The following is a 19154-nucleotide window of genomic DNA, read 5'->3' as shown; positions in this document are numbered from 1 at the left end:
ATAAGAGTACTGAGAATCAATTAACCTAGATTTCTGATAATCAAAGCATCATCAAAACTGTTGGAAAATGACTTAAAACGGGTACCACAAACGTCAGCAAAGAGGCTTAGGTTTTTCTTTTGTGTTGGTGATGTTGGATGAGCTGTTAGAAATAATGAATTCAAGTTTGTTTTAGAGAAGGGAGCCCTCCGATTCCTACTTTGAGCTAATCTCTGCCCATGTGAAATTATATCTAGAAATTACCTTTAGCAAATTTGAACGAGCAAAGAAAAACAAGTGATACATCATATATCATAAAAGTTCTTTAAACTAGAATAATTTCTGGTTTGTGCAGAATCATTGGAATGGAAAGACACTGATATACAATCTTGATATACATAATGTTTGCTACTACAATTATCCATTAACCCAGAATTTTAGAGCAGAAATGGTACCCAAAATGTTAAGTTTCTGCCCAATTCACACAACTGGCTCTGTTAACTTCTACTATCAATTTTTTAGAAAGTAACAGAAAAATCATTAAGGAACAAACAATTACACATTGTGTAAATCTCTAAATTGCACACAATAAATGAAAGTTAAAGAAAAGCCTCCATATCACAGTTTTTAACTTCGTTCAATAAAAAAACAAAAAAATACTCATAGTCGGAGCCCAAACGATGAAGATGAAGAAGTGAATAACGGCGGCAAATAGTGTGGCTTAAACGGCTGCAGATATGGTGTTTCTATTGTTCGGCGTTTTTTATGCAAGTTTTGGAACAAAATCCCTAAATGTCTTGGAAAAAAATGTAATTGTTTCTGAAATTTTTAAATTTTTAACATAATATGGACACTAGTCCATCTCATGTGAACGACCGTCCACACCAGATGGATTGGCGTCCATCTAATGTTTTGTTTTATTTTTTTTTTCTTTTTTTTAAATTTTAACACTAAATGGACGCCAGTCCATCTATTGTGGACGGTTGCCCCTTTTATAAGGACGGTCGTCCACACTAGATGGACATGCTTATTTGGACAACCGTCCATATAATTTGAACGGCCATTTATATTAAAGGGACATCCGTCCCTAGTATTTGGACGGTGATCCATTGATTTTTAGTTTATTTTTAAATATTTGTTATGGATTGCTGTCCATTCCTGAATGAATGGCCGTCCATGAAGGACGGATGGCCGTCCGAACATCCATTTACGAAAGTCTTCTATCGTGTCCTACGTGGCGACGTCCGAGTCAGGGGCCACATATTTCGGTGCAAATTTTCGATACCAATTTTTGGTGTCTGTAGCATCTCTGTATTCAGTGATGTGTCAATTATCATTTGCCAATTAAAATGCATACCCATCTGATAATGAAAGAAGACTGACAGCAAGATTTTCAACTAACGAGTGTAGATTGTACTGAAGAGCAGTTGTCACTGGTACAGTAGAAAGAAATTGACAAGTACTTTCTTAATTGTACAGAGACATGAAATTGCTAACAGTCAGGGGGCCTAATATATTTGAGCAAGAAAATTGTAACTCTTCCTCAGCAAAGAGAGATTTTAAATCTTACAAGAATATAGCAAGCTGCAGTCCGATACCATCTCCTCTGGAAGCAGTCCTCAAACAACCTATTAAATAACAAATAATAAACACATTTAACTTTTTCTTCATTTTCTTCCCCTTAAAACACAACATTATAGCAAATATAATATATGAAGAACATGTGAATACTTGCTTCAAAAAAGAAATTTTCACATCCAGCAATGTTCACAAAAACTCACACCAGCACTTCGGTAGAGTAAAGAGGAAAAATGACCATCTACAAATCTTTTGAGAAAACCAATAACTCCATTTGTTCCTTCAATTAAGACTTCATTGGTATCTTAGGTCAGCAAAATCAAACAAAGAATAACAGCAAAACTAAAAAAATGCTTCGGCAAGCAGATACCTTCCGTGAAAGTTTATCTCATTTGCTTACGTTAAACAATTAATTATGACTTGCCTCTATGTCTGACACTACTAAGCAATAAGTATGACATAAATATATAATCAAATTAATTCCTATAAGAATTTTATTTCCTCAATTTTATGCGATGCGACAAAACAATAAAGAACATCTACTTCTCTATTCACTAGTCCATTCACTGACAACAAAAAAAAGGACTTCTTAGGTTGACAAACAAAAATGGGTATAACCTCCCAAGTGTGAATTGATTATTCAGAATAAGCCATGGGAACTAACGAAATACCACCTGCATGATTTGGAGGAACTCTCTTAAGGGAAAAAATGATGGTCAAACCACCTCTAACTTCAACTTTTGGCACATTAAAATAACCTCAGTTTGTCCAGCTACACTTCCTAAATATATTGTTTTGTGATACCCTTCAAGCATGTGGACAAAACCAAAAACAGTTATTAACAAGTAAAGGAGCATACTCTGTTGATCTTCCAGCAGCAGAGAACAAGTCTGACCAATGTCGGCCATCAGTTTTTCTTGCAACACTGACAACGACATTAAGGTACTCGGGAAAATTTCTAATCAAATCGCAAGTCTTCTCCAAAAGAGAGCGGTTGGCAGAACGTTTAGGGATTGAGATCTGGTTCTTGTTAATATTTTGCCTGTAAGAAGTTAACACTACATTAGATAGACACGATATATGCATAAAGAAAAGTAAGAGTACATAGCAAGCAAGAACAGAGTATAAAATGGTCAAGCAGAATTCCAAGAAAATACATGCAATCAACATGCCAATGTCCAACACAAAAACCATAGAAAAAGTTTTTAACTTTGTGAGTCAAAAAAGGAAAAAAAAACATGGAAAAAGTTAATAACTTTGTGAATCAAGATAACTGGGCACTTATCTTTTCAAATTTGGGGAGTCATGAGCACAACAATGTTCAAATCACACTTATATATTCAATCTTCCATCTGATAAAACATACCTGGAAATTTCAGCATCAAATACAGTAAAAAGAAGCCACTCCAGACAATGTGAAAAATGAGGCTTTTCTGCAGATAACTGTGCCAACCGTAAAGCCTCCACGATTTTGTCCCTCTGGAAAACCATACATGAAAAATAATTAGAAAAGACTTTCACTAATAGTAAAAGGTCAAGGACCTTCTATATACAGAAAAAGAAAAAAGCAGCACCAGTGATACCTGAAGAAGATGCCGAAGTAGGCAATGCAATATAGTTTGGGCTTGAGGAGTTGGTTCAAAACATGGAAACTCTGTGATTGCTGAAAATGACAGTCTCTGGGAAACACCAACAACAACACCAGCATTTGGAAGAAGACCCAGAGGATATACCTCACGGTCAAACTCCAACTCCGGGTCCAACTAAAAGCCAAATATCAAGTTACTTTACAAACTCAGATATACAGAATATAAAGACCACTAACCAGATCAGAATACCTTAAGTTTAACAGATTTATTTTTCAAATCTTGACCTCCAAAACATTAATGGAATACCAACAGCTAAATCAAACACACATAATATTTAATTGATGATCAAATATGACGCAACCAGGAAAGTAGATACTACCTTCATTAAAAAAGGTAAAGGTATATTCATAACTTATTAATATATTTCAACAGATAAAGCCAACCCTTAGAGAATTATCCATAAAAGACATAAATAGAATAATATAGCTCACGTGTTAGATGAATCAATGTAGTTGCAGACAACAATAATCTTTCCCAGCCACAGCAAACCTTCGCGCTGAATCTTCTGTTCCTGAGTGATATCTCCAAACACTCGCCACTTTTTCATCCGTATATCATATAATTTTAACCCATGAAGACCAGCAACTGCTAAGTACATTCCATCCTTGCTAGCTGCCACGTGCTGGACAGGCCAATTCTGGGAAATATAAGAAACCTGGACCAAAGCAAAAGCATATTAGAGACACCCATATGGTAAATGACAAAATTTTATTGTATTAATTATAGTTTGTAGTTTGGGTGCATAGCTGGAAGGTTTAAGTGTATAATCTTAAGTTCATCAGTGTCTTCAGACTGCACAACTAATAACCTATCTTCACCATAAATTACTTGACGGACATATGTCATGCCAGATACTCCTCTACTAAGGCAAAAGTTGCCGAAGGAAAATGCAAGAATTCGCTCCAAAGATCCTTCCTCAATTGCGTAAAGCTTATATCCATATTCATCCCACTGAACCAGCGAGGTGCCACTCATTAGTGGCTCATATTTACAGTCTTGTTTTGGCTTCACAACTGGAGAAAATACAGAACTTAAGCCAATCTAACGGATTGTTGACATCAAACGACACCCGGAAACAGACCACACAGTAAGTCCTCTTGACTTCCACCCAACAGCAAAAGCAGAATTATCAGGTGTCCATGCAATACAACTGACAGAACCAGTATCATCCATTGAGTATCTGCAAAATACAAAATAAATCAAATACATCACTCTCATATTCATTTTTCTTTCCCTTACATTTTTCCTTTTTTTTTTTTTTTTTTTCTTTTATATTCATTTTTTCAGTATAACTACTATTCAGATAAACCACAGATAAAACAGGCAAAAATCCACTGACTTAAAGCTTTCTATAGAGTAGGTAACATAATAAAAAATTGGACGAATCACAAACCCATGGACAGATAACTTCAGTCCTCAGATTCAGCAAAGGTCCATACCCCTATCCATTGATAACAAGATAACTGTTCCATCAGACATACTAGAGTATGGTTATATCGGAACCGACCACCACACAGATTTGAAGAACATATGTGAGTAAAGTCAATGTAACAGTACAGACTAAGAGGAGGTGAATATTATTTCAGAAACCTTAGATTAGGCATACCAGAGATTTACCTTCAGAAACTCATAAAAACTTCAGTAAAAGATATAAGATCTACAATTCAGAACTAACATGTTAGCCCCAGTTTTTTGCCTTACCCCCAGTCATACAAAGACACAGTACGAATGAGTGATGCAGATCCTGCCAGGTCATATAGCTCAACAATCCCCCTTCTGGTACCAACAGCAAGGATTTGATGCTCCGACGCTACTGAAGCACATACAGCATCACTAGAACCCAACTCTTTTTCAACTTTAATAAATTCAGGTTGCTTTAAACCTTTCTTGCTTATAGAGCATGACATCAGTTTTCCATCAGAATATAGAACAAGAAGCAGTCTCATTGGAAAGCAAAGCTCCAGCTGAACGATAGCACACCTTCTGGAGACTTTGAGATCAGGCACAAAAGCTCCTGAAGTCTCTGCAGAAGCAAGGCCATTACTCAGAGAATTTTGTAACGGTGTCACTGTGCTGCTATCATCTGGAAAGTGATTGAGTTCGAATGCTCCACAGAACTGTAGAAAAGAGTATCGATAATTAAATGGGATATTACTAAATAAACTGAGCTAAAAGAAATAAATAGACTAATACTACAAATTAGTGCTATTTCACTGTATGCTCAAAATTGCTAATGTGATTCTGTGAATCATATTCAGATTAACTCCCCCTTCCATGAGATACCATATAAAGATCCATCAGAAAGTCCAAGTAGCATATGTTTGTTATCGCTCACAATATTGCTCCTAAAGAAAAATAACATTACAAGAAGACTAGCAGGATCAGACTTCAGAAGAATTGCATACAAAATCAAAGCATAAACAAATTGGCAACTGGCAGGTATACATCATGTCAATCAGCCAAAAGCAACATACGAAACATAAATTGATAGATCAATCAGTTTTCCTAAAAATCATTTTCAACACTTTCTCCATGAGATCGACATCATATTCAATAATTCAAATTCCAAGTAACAGGGACTAAAATCATAACTTCTGTATAGTGTATGGTTTATTTGCTTAGATTATCAGCCACGTCATCAAGGGTTGCATGAAGCTTGCATTTTGGAGGGAGGTAATCGTATCCACGTGTCTCATAAGGCCCACAAATGTTGACCCTAAAACCTTGTGAACTTGTTCATTTGCCACGTAATACTTATATTTAATCAAAATGATAAACAGATTAAAAAAAATACTGACGTGTCGTGAATTATGCTTTTTTCTGAAATACACAAATCCGAAAGTCTACTTTTCACATGCATTAAAATATTATTTACAAATTCTCTCCTATATATAGTCATTCCACTTACATTCTCCACAAAGATTCTCCCGTATAATTTAGGAGAGAGAAAGAGAGAGAGAGAGAGATGGCTTCATCTCATGGAGAAATACGAACAGTTCGCGCTGGGATAAAGCTACTGTTGATGGTAGTGTTTTTGGGCACTCTCATGATGTGGATCATGATGTCTACCAACACTTACTTCCAAAAATGGTTGCCTTATTTACGAGCAAAGTATAATTCTTCTAAGTTTTTTGGAATACAAGGTTAGAACACTTGAAAATTAGATCTCACTGTTGTGCAACATATTGCTTCATCTTCATATTTATGGTGCTGGCGCCCTAACATCTATTTTGTTAGCGATTTATGATATGTGGTTTGTGTTACAGGTGTAACGCTTTTGATTTACACCTTTCCCACTCTCTTCATTGCTGTCTCGGCCTGCATATACCACCATCTTGGAAAGAAATTGAATGACTATAAACTGGAAAGGTAGTCAGCCTTTTAGCTCTTTTGATGGGAAATACAAAGTTCAATTCTGACTAATATACTTTTTTTTTTTTTATTGGTTTTGTATCGACTACACTGACGGCAGAAAAAATATATTCACCTTATGGAAAAAGCCGATGCTCGTAAAAGGTCCTCTAGGGATTGTTTCCGGCATAGAATTGGGCTTCTCTGTCATGTTCATAGCACTCCTGATTTGGTCTCTCTCGAATGACCTGCATAATAGCTTTGTTCATATCACCCCACAATCAGCGGCTGAGAAAGGGGAGAAAGTGTAATGTTATTCTTAATAATTACGTATAAACCTTTGATTTGACTCTTGATTTAAACATTAATTAACAATAATATTAAAGATTGGTGACGGTTTTGGCAGATGGCAAGCAAAGTTGGACAGTACAGGATTGTGGCTAGGTGTTGTTGGAAACATAGGTCTTGCATTTCTCTTCTTTCCGGTGGCACGGGGGTCGTCGGTGTTACCACTTTTTGGCTTAACATCGGAGGCTAGCATCAAGTATCATATATGGCTTGGCCACATCGTCATGGCATTCTTCACCGCTCATGGCCTTTGTTACATCATCTATTGGGCTGCTACTAATAATATTTCAGAGGTAAGTAATCTTGTTTAACCTATATATTTTACATTAATCATGGAATTTATATTTTCTCCATTTCGGGTTCTTTTTCCTTCTATTCTGGGAATAACAGTCACTCTACCTTTACGAGAAACAGAAAGCCGTATGGTAGTTTGGGACTACCATTCAACATGACAAAATATTTTGATAACAATCAACTGCTTTTATCACTTTATCTTAGGATTCTTAGCCTCTGACATCACTAATATATACAGTAATAATAATTTTCGTACATAATTATCATATAATCTTTGTAAATTATTGCTAATCACACTCCTAATCCTACGTTTAAGTTTGATGGTCAACTGATGTGACCCATCACTTAGAAAATGTCCATAAGTTGAATGGTTGCATTGCATTTCACTTTGTTCGTTTTCATATTGTTGGGTTAAGATTGCGTCATTGCTCTTTTAATTTCAAATTTAGCTGCTAGAAAATTTGTGAGATATTGTATGGGATTGGAATGTAGTAACATGTGTGTTTCTTTGACTGTGGAATTTTATTGGGATGAGTTAGTGGTTTTTNTGCTTTGACTAGAGTTGACTCACTATGGACATTATGTTCTCCAATGGGATTTTAACTATTGGGCTCTTCGATGTGGTCTTTGAGCCCAACCCAAGAATTAGAAGTTTATTGCTAAACCCCCCAACTGGATATTCGAAACTGGGACTAACCCGACCTAATTCCAAGGCCCATCAAATAAATAAAATGGCTGAAGCTGGGTAGTTGGGTTTGGGTGAACTTTTGAAATCCATGATTCCATTAATGCAAATCAAGCAAGTGGCAAAATTGATAGTTGACTCAATTAAAAACAAGATATGTGAGAAGTAGATGAAGAAGGTTGTTAGTAGAATTTAGTGGATAGAAACAAGAAGCATGTCCGCATCAAAACCACCAAAATGAGAGCATTATAAAAATCCAAATAATTAGTCAAGAAATAGAAGATAATAGTTGAAGGTGGTGAACGAGACAGAGATCAAAACATTTGGGATATGAATTGGGTCCCTCGACATTTCAGTTAAGCATTAGGACCCCTTGTAATCAAAACTTCATCACTTCTTTATTTCACATCAACTATACTTAATTGATTTTTGGGTGCACCAAACCTTTTTACCTAACCACCTATACTGCACTGCGATACCATCATCTAATTTCTCTTCAGAATCACCGCCTATAAATTAAATTGCTTTATATAGTAAGGGTGAGCCATTAAAATCTGGTTACGGATCTAGAAAATTGGAACCAAGGTCCAAGTATCTGGGTAAACTATTGGGGTGTATGAAATTTTTTGGGGTGTATTTTTTATTTTTCAAAACGTAAGGGAGTAATTAAGTTCACCGGGGTACCCAAAATTAGGTTCCGGTTACCCCTCCAAATCTTTGGAATCGACCTTCAAAAAATACAGGGTACACAGAATCGATCACCCTTAATATATGGTAGAGACGTAGAGTGAAGTTTGAATGTTAGGGGTGAACTGGAATGGAGTGTGAGGGGCAGTTTAGTAGGTCACATAATAAAAATTGGACAAATCACAAACCCATGGACAGATAACTTCAGTCCTCAGATTCAGCAAAGGTCCATACCCCTATCCATTGATAACAAGATAACTGTTCCATCAGACATAATAGAGTAGTTATATTGAACCGACCACCACACAGATTTGAAGAACAGATGTGAGTAAAGTCAATGTAACGTACAGACTAAGAGGAGGTGAATATTATTTCAGAAACCTTAGATTAGGCATACCAGAGATTTACCTTCAAAACTCATAAAAACTTCAGTAAAAGATATAAGTTCTAATTCAAAACTAACATGTTAGCCCAGTTTTTTGCCTTACCCCAGTCATACAAAGACACAGAACGAATGAGTGATGCAGATTCCCAGGTCATATAGCTCAACAATCCCCTTCTGGTACCAACAGCAAGGATTTGGTGCTCCGACGCCATGAAGCAATACGCATCACCAGAACCCAACTCTTTTTCAACTTTAAAAATTCGGGTGCTTTAAACCTTTCTTGCTTATAGAGCATGACATCAGTTTTCCATCAGAAAATAGAACAAGAAGCAGTCTCATTGGAAAGCAAAGCTCCAGCTGAACGATAGCACACCTTCTGGAGACTTTGAGATCAGGCACAAAAGCTCCTGAAGTCTCTGCAGACGCAAGGCCATTACTCAGAGAATTTTGTAACGGTGTCACTGTGCTGCTATCATCTGGAAAGTGATTGAGTTCGAATGCTCCAAGAACTGTAGAAAAGAGTATCGATAATTAAATGGGATATTACTAAATAAACTGAGCTAAAAGAAATAAATAGACTAATACTACAAATTAGTGCTATTTCACTGGATGCTCAAAATGCTAATGTGAATCATATTCAGATTACCTCCCCTTCCATGAGATACCATATAAAGATCCATCAGAAAGTCCAAGTAGCATATGGTTGTTATCCTCACAATATTGCTCCTAAAGAAAAATAACATTACAAGAGACTAGCAGGATCAGACTCAGAAGAATTGCATACAAAATCAAAGCATAAACAAATTGGCAAGTATACATCATGTCAATCAGCCAAAAGCAACATACGAAACATAATTGATAGATCAATCAGTTTTCCTAAAAATCATTGCAACACTTTCTCCATGAGATCGACATCATATCAATAATTCAAATTCCAAGTAGCATATATTTTCTCACGGAAAAACACCGAAAACTGTGACTAATATAAATTGGATACATCCATACAGCTGTTCATTTTTATTAATTTCTTCTCATAAGTACAAATAAAGAACCCAGAAACAAGAGGCACTGACTCACTAACGACCTCAGTAAAGTGTAGTCGCTTAAAGAAGAGGAGAAATTCTACCATCATTTAGTGTGACTAAGATTTTATTGTGTCTGGATTGCCCAATAACCACACAGAATGAGAAACATCAAATCAACTCCACAAACTTTCCTAAGATAAGGAAGAAGAAATCGACTTCAATCAAATTCTACATCCTTGAAAATTTAAGTCAAAAGAGAAATCAAACATCAACCCAAACTAAAAAGCACGGGTACTTACACTGAAAAGCCCTTTCTGCAAAAGGCACCTGCTCACTGAGAACAAGAAATATATTTGCCAATAACAAACCAGAAGGATGCTTTCTCCAACTTGTATTCTTTTTTCTGTAAACTGGACCTTGAAAATGTGAAGAAATAAAGATGACGTCTGCCAAGCACAAGCAAACAAAACACAAATTAAGCGTTAAAGGCATTGCTTTATAGCTTTTATAAAAGAAAATAATAGTTAATTTCAACGTAATCAAAAAAACACTAGAAGTTACACTAATCAGTTAAAGTGAACACTAATTCAAGGAAATTGACTCTAATTTAAACAATGTCAACGTATTTCAACGCAATGTTCAAGAAATCACATACAAGAACAAAATCCAGAAACTTACAATCACAGCGACCAATTTGCCACGGGACTCCACACGGCCTGTAAATTCTCGCCTTCTCTCTGCACCGACTCTGAATCCCTTTAATTTCCCTAACCTCACTTTGTGCTGTAAATAAACCCCAAATTTACAAATTAAAAACATAAATTAAGAACCCTAACTACTGAATAAATGCATAAAATTCAAAAAAGTACCCGCGAGGAACTCCACAGCTCGACATGAGAAGGAGACACAACGAGTAATAAGCCATGATGACTTTCAATATTGATCCGTTGAGACGACGGACACTGTCCTTGCTCCAGTGGGATCACCTGTGGCCATCCATACGACATGTACATTTTGGTCGTCTCGTTGGGTTTGTGTTGTTACAGAGGTCTATGAATCATTAGATCTGAAATATTATGTTGAAATGGTAGATCTCGTCTTGTTCGTAGACCCGAAGCGATCTTGGTGTTTTATTTTTTTTCTTATTTGATGAGAAAATAGACGTTCTACTTGTCCCATGAATATCTGACGTGGACTTAAATAGAAGGGTGTGGTCCATTCTGACCTGGCACACTTTTTTACTGCAATTAATGCTAGAGCATCTCAATTCTCAGTACGTAACCGCGGTAAGAAAAATTTATTAACGTTACATTTAGATTTACAAGATTTTTTTTTCAGGCCAAACCATTTGTGCATATCCAAAATTTATCGAAACGATAAATTAATATCTAAAAAATTTTAAAATGACAAACAGATATCTTCGTCATATGCGTTAGTGATTTTATTTGTTAACAGTGAAAAGACTAAAATGCCTTTGAAGTTTGATATTTAGTTTTTTATAAAATTTCTAAAAAATCCTTTAGGTTGCTAATTTAACTAAACACCCCTATATATAAAAAGTTTGTTAAATAACAAAAACACTCCCACCACCTGCAGTGCGAGATTCGGCCCCCCGCTGGAATCTGGCCGGAAATTGCGTTACGACACAGACCCCATCGGATCTGTGTCATAACGCATCGATCTGGCCTTTCTGACCAGATTCATGGTGATCTGGCCGAAAAAGGTCAGATCTACGGCCAATCTGGCTGTCGACGCTGCAAATGGAGTTTTGCGGCCACGATGGCCAGATCTAGCCGTAGATCTGGTCTTTTCCGGCCAGATCAGCCACGGATCTGGCCGAAAAAAGCCAGATCGACACGTTACGACACAGATCTGAAGGTTTGTGTCGTAACGCAATTTCCAGCCAGATTCCGACGGTGGTGGCCGGAATCTAGCCTGCAGGTGGTGTGGTGTTTTTGTCATTAACAAACTTTTTTATATATAAGGGTGTTTAGTTAAATTAGCAAACTATAGAGTTTTTTAGAAATTTTTAAATTTATAAAAAAACTAAAATATCAAACTTTTAAAGGATTTTAGTCTTTTTACTATGAACAAACAAAATTACAACAGCACATGAGGAAGGTACCTGTTTGGCGTTGCAAAACCTTTAAGTACCAACTTGTCGTTTCGACAAACTTGGGTATGCGTAAGTTGTTCCACCTTTTTCTTTTTTTTTTTATCTTCTTAATTATAACTCATAAAGTAATCTTTTAAAGTCGTATATTAAAGAAGTTAAGATCAGATATAATATAAGAGATGTACAACGAATAACCGTCTCATAATGATATCAAGAAGAACCAAAAGCTAAAAAGAAGTTAAGTCTTTTCGGCATCCTAAATAGAACAAGAGCATTCATTTCAATCACTATCAAATAAATCCCATTAACACCACTTAACATCCAACAAGAGGGAAAAAAACTAAAACCAGTTCCATCTTTTATTTTTATTTCAGATTAGTAGTTTCCGGTTTTATTTAGTTTCTAGTCATTGGCTACCTAAAAACTTAATCAGATATTAAAATAAAATATATATAATTGAAGAAACAAATTCTACAGATCTTTGCATGTCCTTCTCAGAGCTATCTGCAACATTCCATAATAGAAACAGCCTTAACCAAAAAAAAAAAAATATACATACTTGCAAAAAATCCTCCTGCTTAAAAGGGTCAACACCTGAAGACGGATACCAAACCTGTAGAAATGAGCTTCCATCAAGAATCTATATCAGAAAAGTACAAATGGCAGAAAATAAAAACGAAACATTTACAAAGCAACACAGCGCCTTAAGGGGAAAAAAGGATGGAACTTAGAAGTTGGTTACCTGCATCCCTCGGTAGCCGTAATCCAACCATGAAACTTCCTCAATTAGACTCGTCTTCTCCTCTGATTGACCACAAGTAACCCAAAATAATTCAACAGAATCAGTAAGCTCCCTTTCCCTTCCATCATCTAAATCCAGAAGTGAAAGCTCCCCATTGGCTCTCAATATCAAACATCTAGCAACACATGAATCCATTCAGTGGCATATATTTCAAATAAAATCCTACTTATTATTTGCGGACTCATACCTTGCAGGCTCCTTGTCAAATAGATCTTCTTCAGTTGAAACATGATTGTTTAATGTACTTTCTCCAGTAACCTGACCAGGGATAAAGCGCATAGCAGCTGGGTGGCTCTTCGCAGTCATGATTGACAGTTCTCGTACTGTAGAAAGCTGTTTGTCATTTTATCACTTAAAAATGCATGAAGAATAAAGATTCATCAAAGCACTCTCATTCAGAGTACAAAGTGAAACTTCACAAGTACAAAACTATTTGAATAATAATATCAGAGATTATAATTATTCCTAACAAGTACTAGAATAAACCTTTACCTGTAGGTCTGGAGTGTTAGAAGGTGTCAATTCACCAAATAATTTCACATGGAATATGTGGACATCAAATGGGCGATAGGTCACCAGTATATAATCTTGGTAGACATCCATCACCATTGGTTTTGCAAGCAAAGGTTTCCGACAGAGTAGTGAACTCTGATCAAGATGATATCTAGGATAAAAAAGCAGCTCATACCTGAAATGAAACAAACATTTGAACAATATTACTACTCCCCCTTCTTAAAATAAATAATAAAAAATGCTTTATAGGCGAGGAACGGAATGTGAACTACCAAATACAGAAGTAAAAGGACATTAATCCTGAGACATTTGCATAGGGCAAATAGCAACCAGCAGATCACTGTCAAGACTCATCCAGGCATTTTGACAACTATACTTCCATATATTCATAACTTATTAATATATTTCAACAGATAAAGCCAACCTCTAGAGAATTATCCATAAAAGACATAAATGGAATAATATAGCTCACGTGTTAGAAGAATCAATGTAGTTGCAGACAACAATAATCTTTCCCAGCCACAGCAAACCTTTGCACTGAATCTTCTGTTCCTGAGTGATATCTCCAAACACTCGCCACTTTTTCATCCGTATATCATATAAGATTAACCCATGAAGACCAGCAACTGCTAAGTACATTCCATCCTTGCTAGCTGCCACGTGCTGGACAGGCCAATTCTGGGAAATATAAGAAACCTGGGCCAAAGCAAAAGCATATTAGAGACACCCATATGGTAAATGACAAAATTTTATTGTATTAATTATAGTTTGTAGTTTCGGTGCATAACTGGAAGGTTTAAGTGTATAATCTTAAGTTCATCAGTGTCTTCAGACTGCACAACTAATAACCTATCTTCACCATAAATTACTTGACGGACATATGTCATGCCAGATACTCCTCTACTAAGGCAACATTTGCCGAAGGAAAATGCAAGAATTCGCTCCAAAGATCCTTCCTCAATTGCGTAAAGCTTATATCCATATTCATCCCACTGAACCTGCGAGGTGCCGCTCATTAGTGGCTCATATTTACAGTCTTGGTTTGGCTTCACAACTGGAGAAGATACAGAACTTAAGCCAATCTGACGGATTGTTGACATCAAACGACACCCGGAAACAGACCACACAGTAAGTCCTCTTGACTTCCACCCAACAGCAAAAGCAGAATTATCAGGTGTCCATGCAATACAACTGACAGAACCAGTATCATCCATTGAGTATCTGCAAAATACAAAATAAATCAAGTACATCACTCTCATATGCATTTTTCTTTCCCTTACATTTTTCCCTTTTTTTTTATATTCAGTTTTTCAGTATAACTACTATTCAGATAAAACAGGCAAAAGTCCACTAACTTAAAGCTTTCTATACAGTAGCTAACATAATAAAAAATTGGACAAATCACAAACCCATGGACAGATAACTTCAGTCCTCAGATTCAGCAAAGGTCCATACCCCTATCCATTGATAACAAGATAACTGTTCCATCAGACATACTAGAGTATAGTTATATCAGAACCGACCACCACACAGATTTGAAGAACAGATGTGAGTAAAGTCAATGTAACAGTACAGACTAAGAGGAGGTGAATATTATTTCAGAAACCTTAGATTAGGCATACCAGAGATTTACCTTCAGAAACTCATAAAAACTTCAGTAAAAGATATAAGATCTAAAATTCAAAACTAACATGTTAGCCCCAGTTTTTTGCCTTACCCCCAGTCATACAAAGACACAGTACGAATGAGTGATGCAGATTCCACCAGGTCATATAGCTCAACAATCCCCCTTCTGGTACCAACAGCAAGGATTTGTTGCTCCGACGCCACTGAAGTACATACAGCATCACCAGAACCCAACTCTTTTTCAACTTTAATAAATTCGGGTTGCTTTAAACCTTTCTTGCTTATAGAGCATGACATCAGTTTTCCATCAGAATATAGAACAAGAAGCAGTCTCATTGGAAAGCAAAGCTCCAGCTGAACGATAGCAGTAGCACACCTTCTGGAGACTTTGAGATCAGGCACAAAAGCTCCTGAAGTCTCTGCAGACGCAAGGCCATTACTCAGAGAATTTTGTAACGGTGTCACTGTGCTGCTATCATCTGGAAAGTGATTGAGTTCGAATGCTCCACAGAACTGTAGAAAAGAGTATCGATAATTAAATGGGATATTACTAAATAAACTGAGCTAAAAGAAATAAATAGACTAATACTACAAATTAGTGCTATTTCACTGTATGCTCAAAATCGCTAATGTGAATCATATTCAGATTACCTCCCCCTTCCATGAGATACCATATAAAGATCCATCAGAAAGTCCAAGTAGCATATGTTTGTTATCGCTCACAATATTGCTCCTAAAGAAAAATAACATTACAAGAAGACTAGCAGGATCAGACTTCAGAAGAATTGCATACAAAATCAAAGCATAAACAAATTGGCAAGTATACATCATGTCAATCAGCCAAAAGCAACATACGAAACATAAATTGATAGATCAATCAGTTTTCCTAAAAATCATTGTCAACACTTTCTCCATGAGATCGACATCATATTCAATAATTCAAATTCCAAGTAGCATATATTTTCTCACGGAAAAACACCGAAAACTGTGACTAATATAAATTGGATACATCCATACAGCTGTTCATTCTATTAATTTTCTTCTCAATAAGTACAAATAAAGAACACCAGAACAAAGAGGCACTGACTCACTAACGACCTCAGTAAAGTGTATGTCGCTTAAAGAAGAGGAGAAATTCTACCATCATTTACGTGTGACTAAGATTTTATTGTGTCTGGATTGCCCAATAACCACACAGAATGAGAAACATCAAATCAACTCCCACAAACTTTCCTAAGATAAGGAAGAAGAAATCGACTTCAATCAAATTCTACATCCTTGAAAATTTAAGTCAAAGGAGAAATCAAACATCAACCCAAACTAAAAAGCACGGGTACTTACACTGAAAAGCCCTTTTCTGCAAAAGGCACCTGCTCACTGAGAACGAGAAATATATTTGCCAATAACAAACCAGAAGGATGCTTTCCTCCAACTTGTATTCTTTTTTCTGTAAACTGGACCTTGAAAATGTGAAGAAATAAAGATGACGTCTGCCAAGCAAGCAAGCAAACAAACGCACAAATTAAGCGTTAAAGGCATTGCTTTATAGCTTTTATAAAAGAAAATAATAGTTAATTTCAACGTAATCAAAACAAACACTAGAAGTTACACTAATCAGTTAAAGTGAACACTAATTCAAGCAAATTGACTCTAATTTAAACAATGTCAACGTTATTTCAACGCAATGTTCAAGAAATCACATACAAGAACAAATCATCCAGAAACTTACAATCACAGCGACCAATTTGCCATCGGGACTCCACACGGCCTGTAAATTCTCGCCTTCTCTCTGCACCGACTCTGAATCCCTCTTATATTTCCCTAACCTCACTTTGTGCTGTAAATAAACCCCAAATTTACAAATTAAAAACATAAAATTAAGAACCCTAACTACTGAATAAATGCATAAAATTCAAAAAAGTACCTGCGAGGAACTCCACAGCTCGACATGAGAAGGAGACACAACGAGTAATAAGCCACTGATGACTTTCAAATATATGATCCGTTGAGACGACGGACACTGTCCTTGCTCCAGTGGGATCACCTGTGGCCATCCATACGACATGTACATTTTGGTCGTCTCGGTTGGGTTTGTGTTGTTACAGAGGTCTATGAATCATTAGATCTGAAATATTTATGTTGAAATGGTAGATCTCGTCTTGTTTCGTAGACCCGAAGCGATTCTCGGTTATTTATTTTTTCTTTATTTGATGAGAAAATAGACGTTCTACTTGTCCCATGAATATCTGACGTGGACTTAAATAGAAGGGTGTGTCCATTCTGACCTGGCACACTTTTTTACTGCAATTAATGCTAGAGCATCTCAATTCTCAGGTACCGTACCCGCGGTAAGAACAAATTTATTACCGTTACGATTTAGATTTATAAGATCATAACGTAATCTTTTCAAATTAGCTTTTCAAAAGTCGTAAATTTACTCGTACATTAAAGAAGTTAAGATCAGATATAATATAAGGGATGTACAACGAGTAACCGTCCTTGCTTTGACTAGAGTTGACTCACTATGGACATTATGTTCTCCAATGGGATTTTAACTATTGGGCTCTTCGATGTGATCTTTGAGCCCAACCCAAGAATTAGAAGTTTATTGCTAAACCCCCCAACTGGATATTCGAAACTGGGACTAACCCGAGCTAATTCCAAGGCCCATCAAATAAATAAAAAGGCTGAGCATGGGTAGTTGGGTTTGGGTGAACTTTTGAAATCCATGATTCCATTAATGCAAATCAAGCAAGTGGCAAAATTGACAGTTGACTCAATTAAAAACAAGATATGTGAGAAGTAGATGAAGAAGGTTGTTAGTAGAATTGAGTGGATAGAAACAAGAAGCATGTCCGCATCAAAACCACCAAAATGAGAGCATTATAAAAATCCAAATAATTAGTCAAGAAATAGAAGATAATAGTTGAAGGTGGTGAGCGAGACAGAGATCAAAACATTTGGGATATGAATTGGGTCCCTCGACATTTCAGTTAAGCATTAGGACCCCTTGTAATCAAAACTTCATCACTTCTTTATTTCACATCAACTATACTTAATTGATTTTTGGGTGCACCAAACCTTTTTACCTAACCACCTATACTGCACTGCGATACCATCATCTAATTTCTCTTCAGAATCACCGCCTATAAATTAAATTGCTTTATATAGTAAGGGTGAGCCATTAAAATCTGGTTACGGATCTAGAAAATTGGAACCAAGGTCCAAGTATCTGGGTAAACTATTGGGGTGTATGAAATTTTTTGGGGTGTATTTTTTATTTTTCAAAACGTAAGGGAGTAATTAAGTTCACCGGGGTACCCAAAATTAGGTTCCGGTTACCCCTCCAAATCTTTGGAATCGACCTTCAAAAAATACAGGGTACACATAATCGATCACCCTTAATATATGGTAGAGACGTAGAGTGAAGTTTGAATGTTAGGGGTGAACTGGAATGGAGTGTGAGGGGCAGTTGGGGCATAAGGTGTCTTGGATTGGGAAGGCAAAGCAAAAATTCTAAAATGTCCGTTTGGACTTAATGTTAACAGTGGTGATGGTGACTTTGTTTTCAAAACTAATCCACCCATGACGCTTTGCTGGTTGGCCGGGGTTCTCACCACCGACGATATTTGTCCTGTCTCAATTCTCTGTATTGCCCTACCACTTTACTTTCGAATTTTATGCATGGGCCTTCGTCTTCTCTTGTTATCATGGGACTACCCCACCCTCACACTGTTTATTTGGAGCTGATTTCATCACTGCTTTTTCTTTTAAGACTAAATGTCATTGAATTGTGTTTTTAATTTGTGTAAAGATGCACTATTTCCTCCCTTTTTGTCCATGATCAACCAACATTGAAGGTGGGGCATCAAATATGCTACTGCTACGCCCACTACAATATAAAAAATAAAATGCTTAGAAAATAAACAAACAACAAATACATTTTTGTTTTAAAACACGGAATTTGTAAATCTTAAGCTTTATAATTAATATTTGAAGAATGCCAACTTCCACCTTTCTTTTCCTCAAAGCTACGCCACAAATATCAGCAAAAATGAATGATTATGCTGAGAAAAAAAAAAAGGTGGTGTATGGGCTAGGAGATGAGGAAGAGCA

At 36.3% G+C, this 19154-nt stretch overlaps 1 protein-coding gene and 1 long non-coding RNA gene across 3 annotated transcripts; one reads left to right on the top strand and one right to left on the bottom strand.

Annotated features, from left to right (window-relative positions):
• Positions 1-1321: 1321 nt before the first annotated feature.
• LOC116134275 (RAB6A-GEF complex partner protein 1-like) lies at positions 1322-17255 on the bottom strand. 2 transcript variants are annotated; one of them, XM_031419949.1, is made up of 16 exons: positions 16963-17255; positions 16768-16875; positions 16380-16528; positions 15690-15771; positions 15130-15551; positions 14201-14633; positions 13885-14108; positions 13392-13587; positions 13087-13232; positions 12840-13014; positions 12657-12710; positions 3141-3320; positions 2924-3036; positions 2417-2599; positions 1550-1607; positions 1322-1412 (listed from the first exon to the last, which is right to left on the bottom strand). In XM_031419949.1, the coding sequence occupies exons 1-16, from the start codon at positions 17107-17109 to the stop codon at positions 1410-1412; spliced, it is 2673 nt and encodes an 890-aa protein (XP_031275809.1). In that variant the 5' UTR covers positions 17110-17255; the 3' UTR covers positions 1322-1409. The 2 variants fall into 2 exon arrangements, with proteins under 2 accessions (XP_031275809.1, XP_031275810.1); XM_031419950.1 differs by lacking the exons at positions 16380-16528; positions 16768-16875; positions 16963-17255 and adding an exon at positions 16180-16243 and having other exon boundaries at positions 1325-1412.
• Positions 6129-7237, top strand: LOC116134280. Its single transcript, XR_004128706.1, has 3 exons — positions 6129-6349; positions 6473-6864; positions 6964-7237. It is a non-coding gene; the product is annotated as an uncharacterized LOC116134280 (long non-coding RNA).
• Positions 17256-19154: the final 1899 nt, after the last annotated feature.

Source organism: Pistacia vera, unplaced genomic scaffold, assembly GCF_008641045.1.
Source record: "Pistacia vera cultivar Batoury unplaced genomic scaffold, PisVer_v2 Contig284, whole genome shotgun sequence".
In the NCBI taxonomy this organism is placed as follows: Eukaryota; Viridiplantae; Streptophyta; class Magnoliopsida; order Sapindales; family Anacardiaceae; genus Pistacia; species Pistacia vera.
The sequence above is the reverse complement of the archived record's forward strand: the minus strand, read 5'-3'. Positions and strand labels throughout refer to the sequence as shown.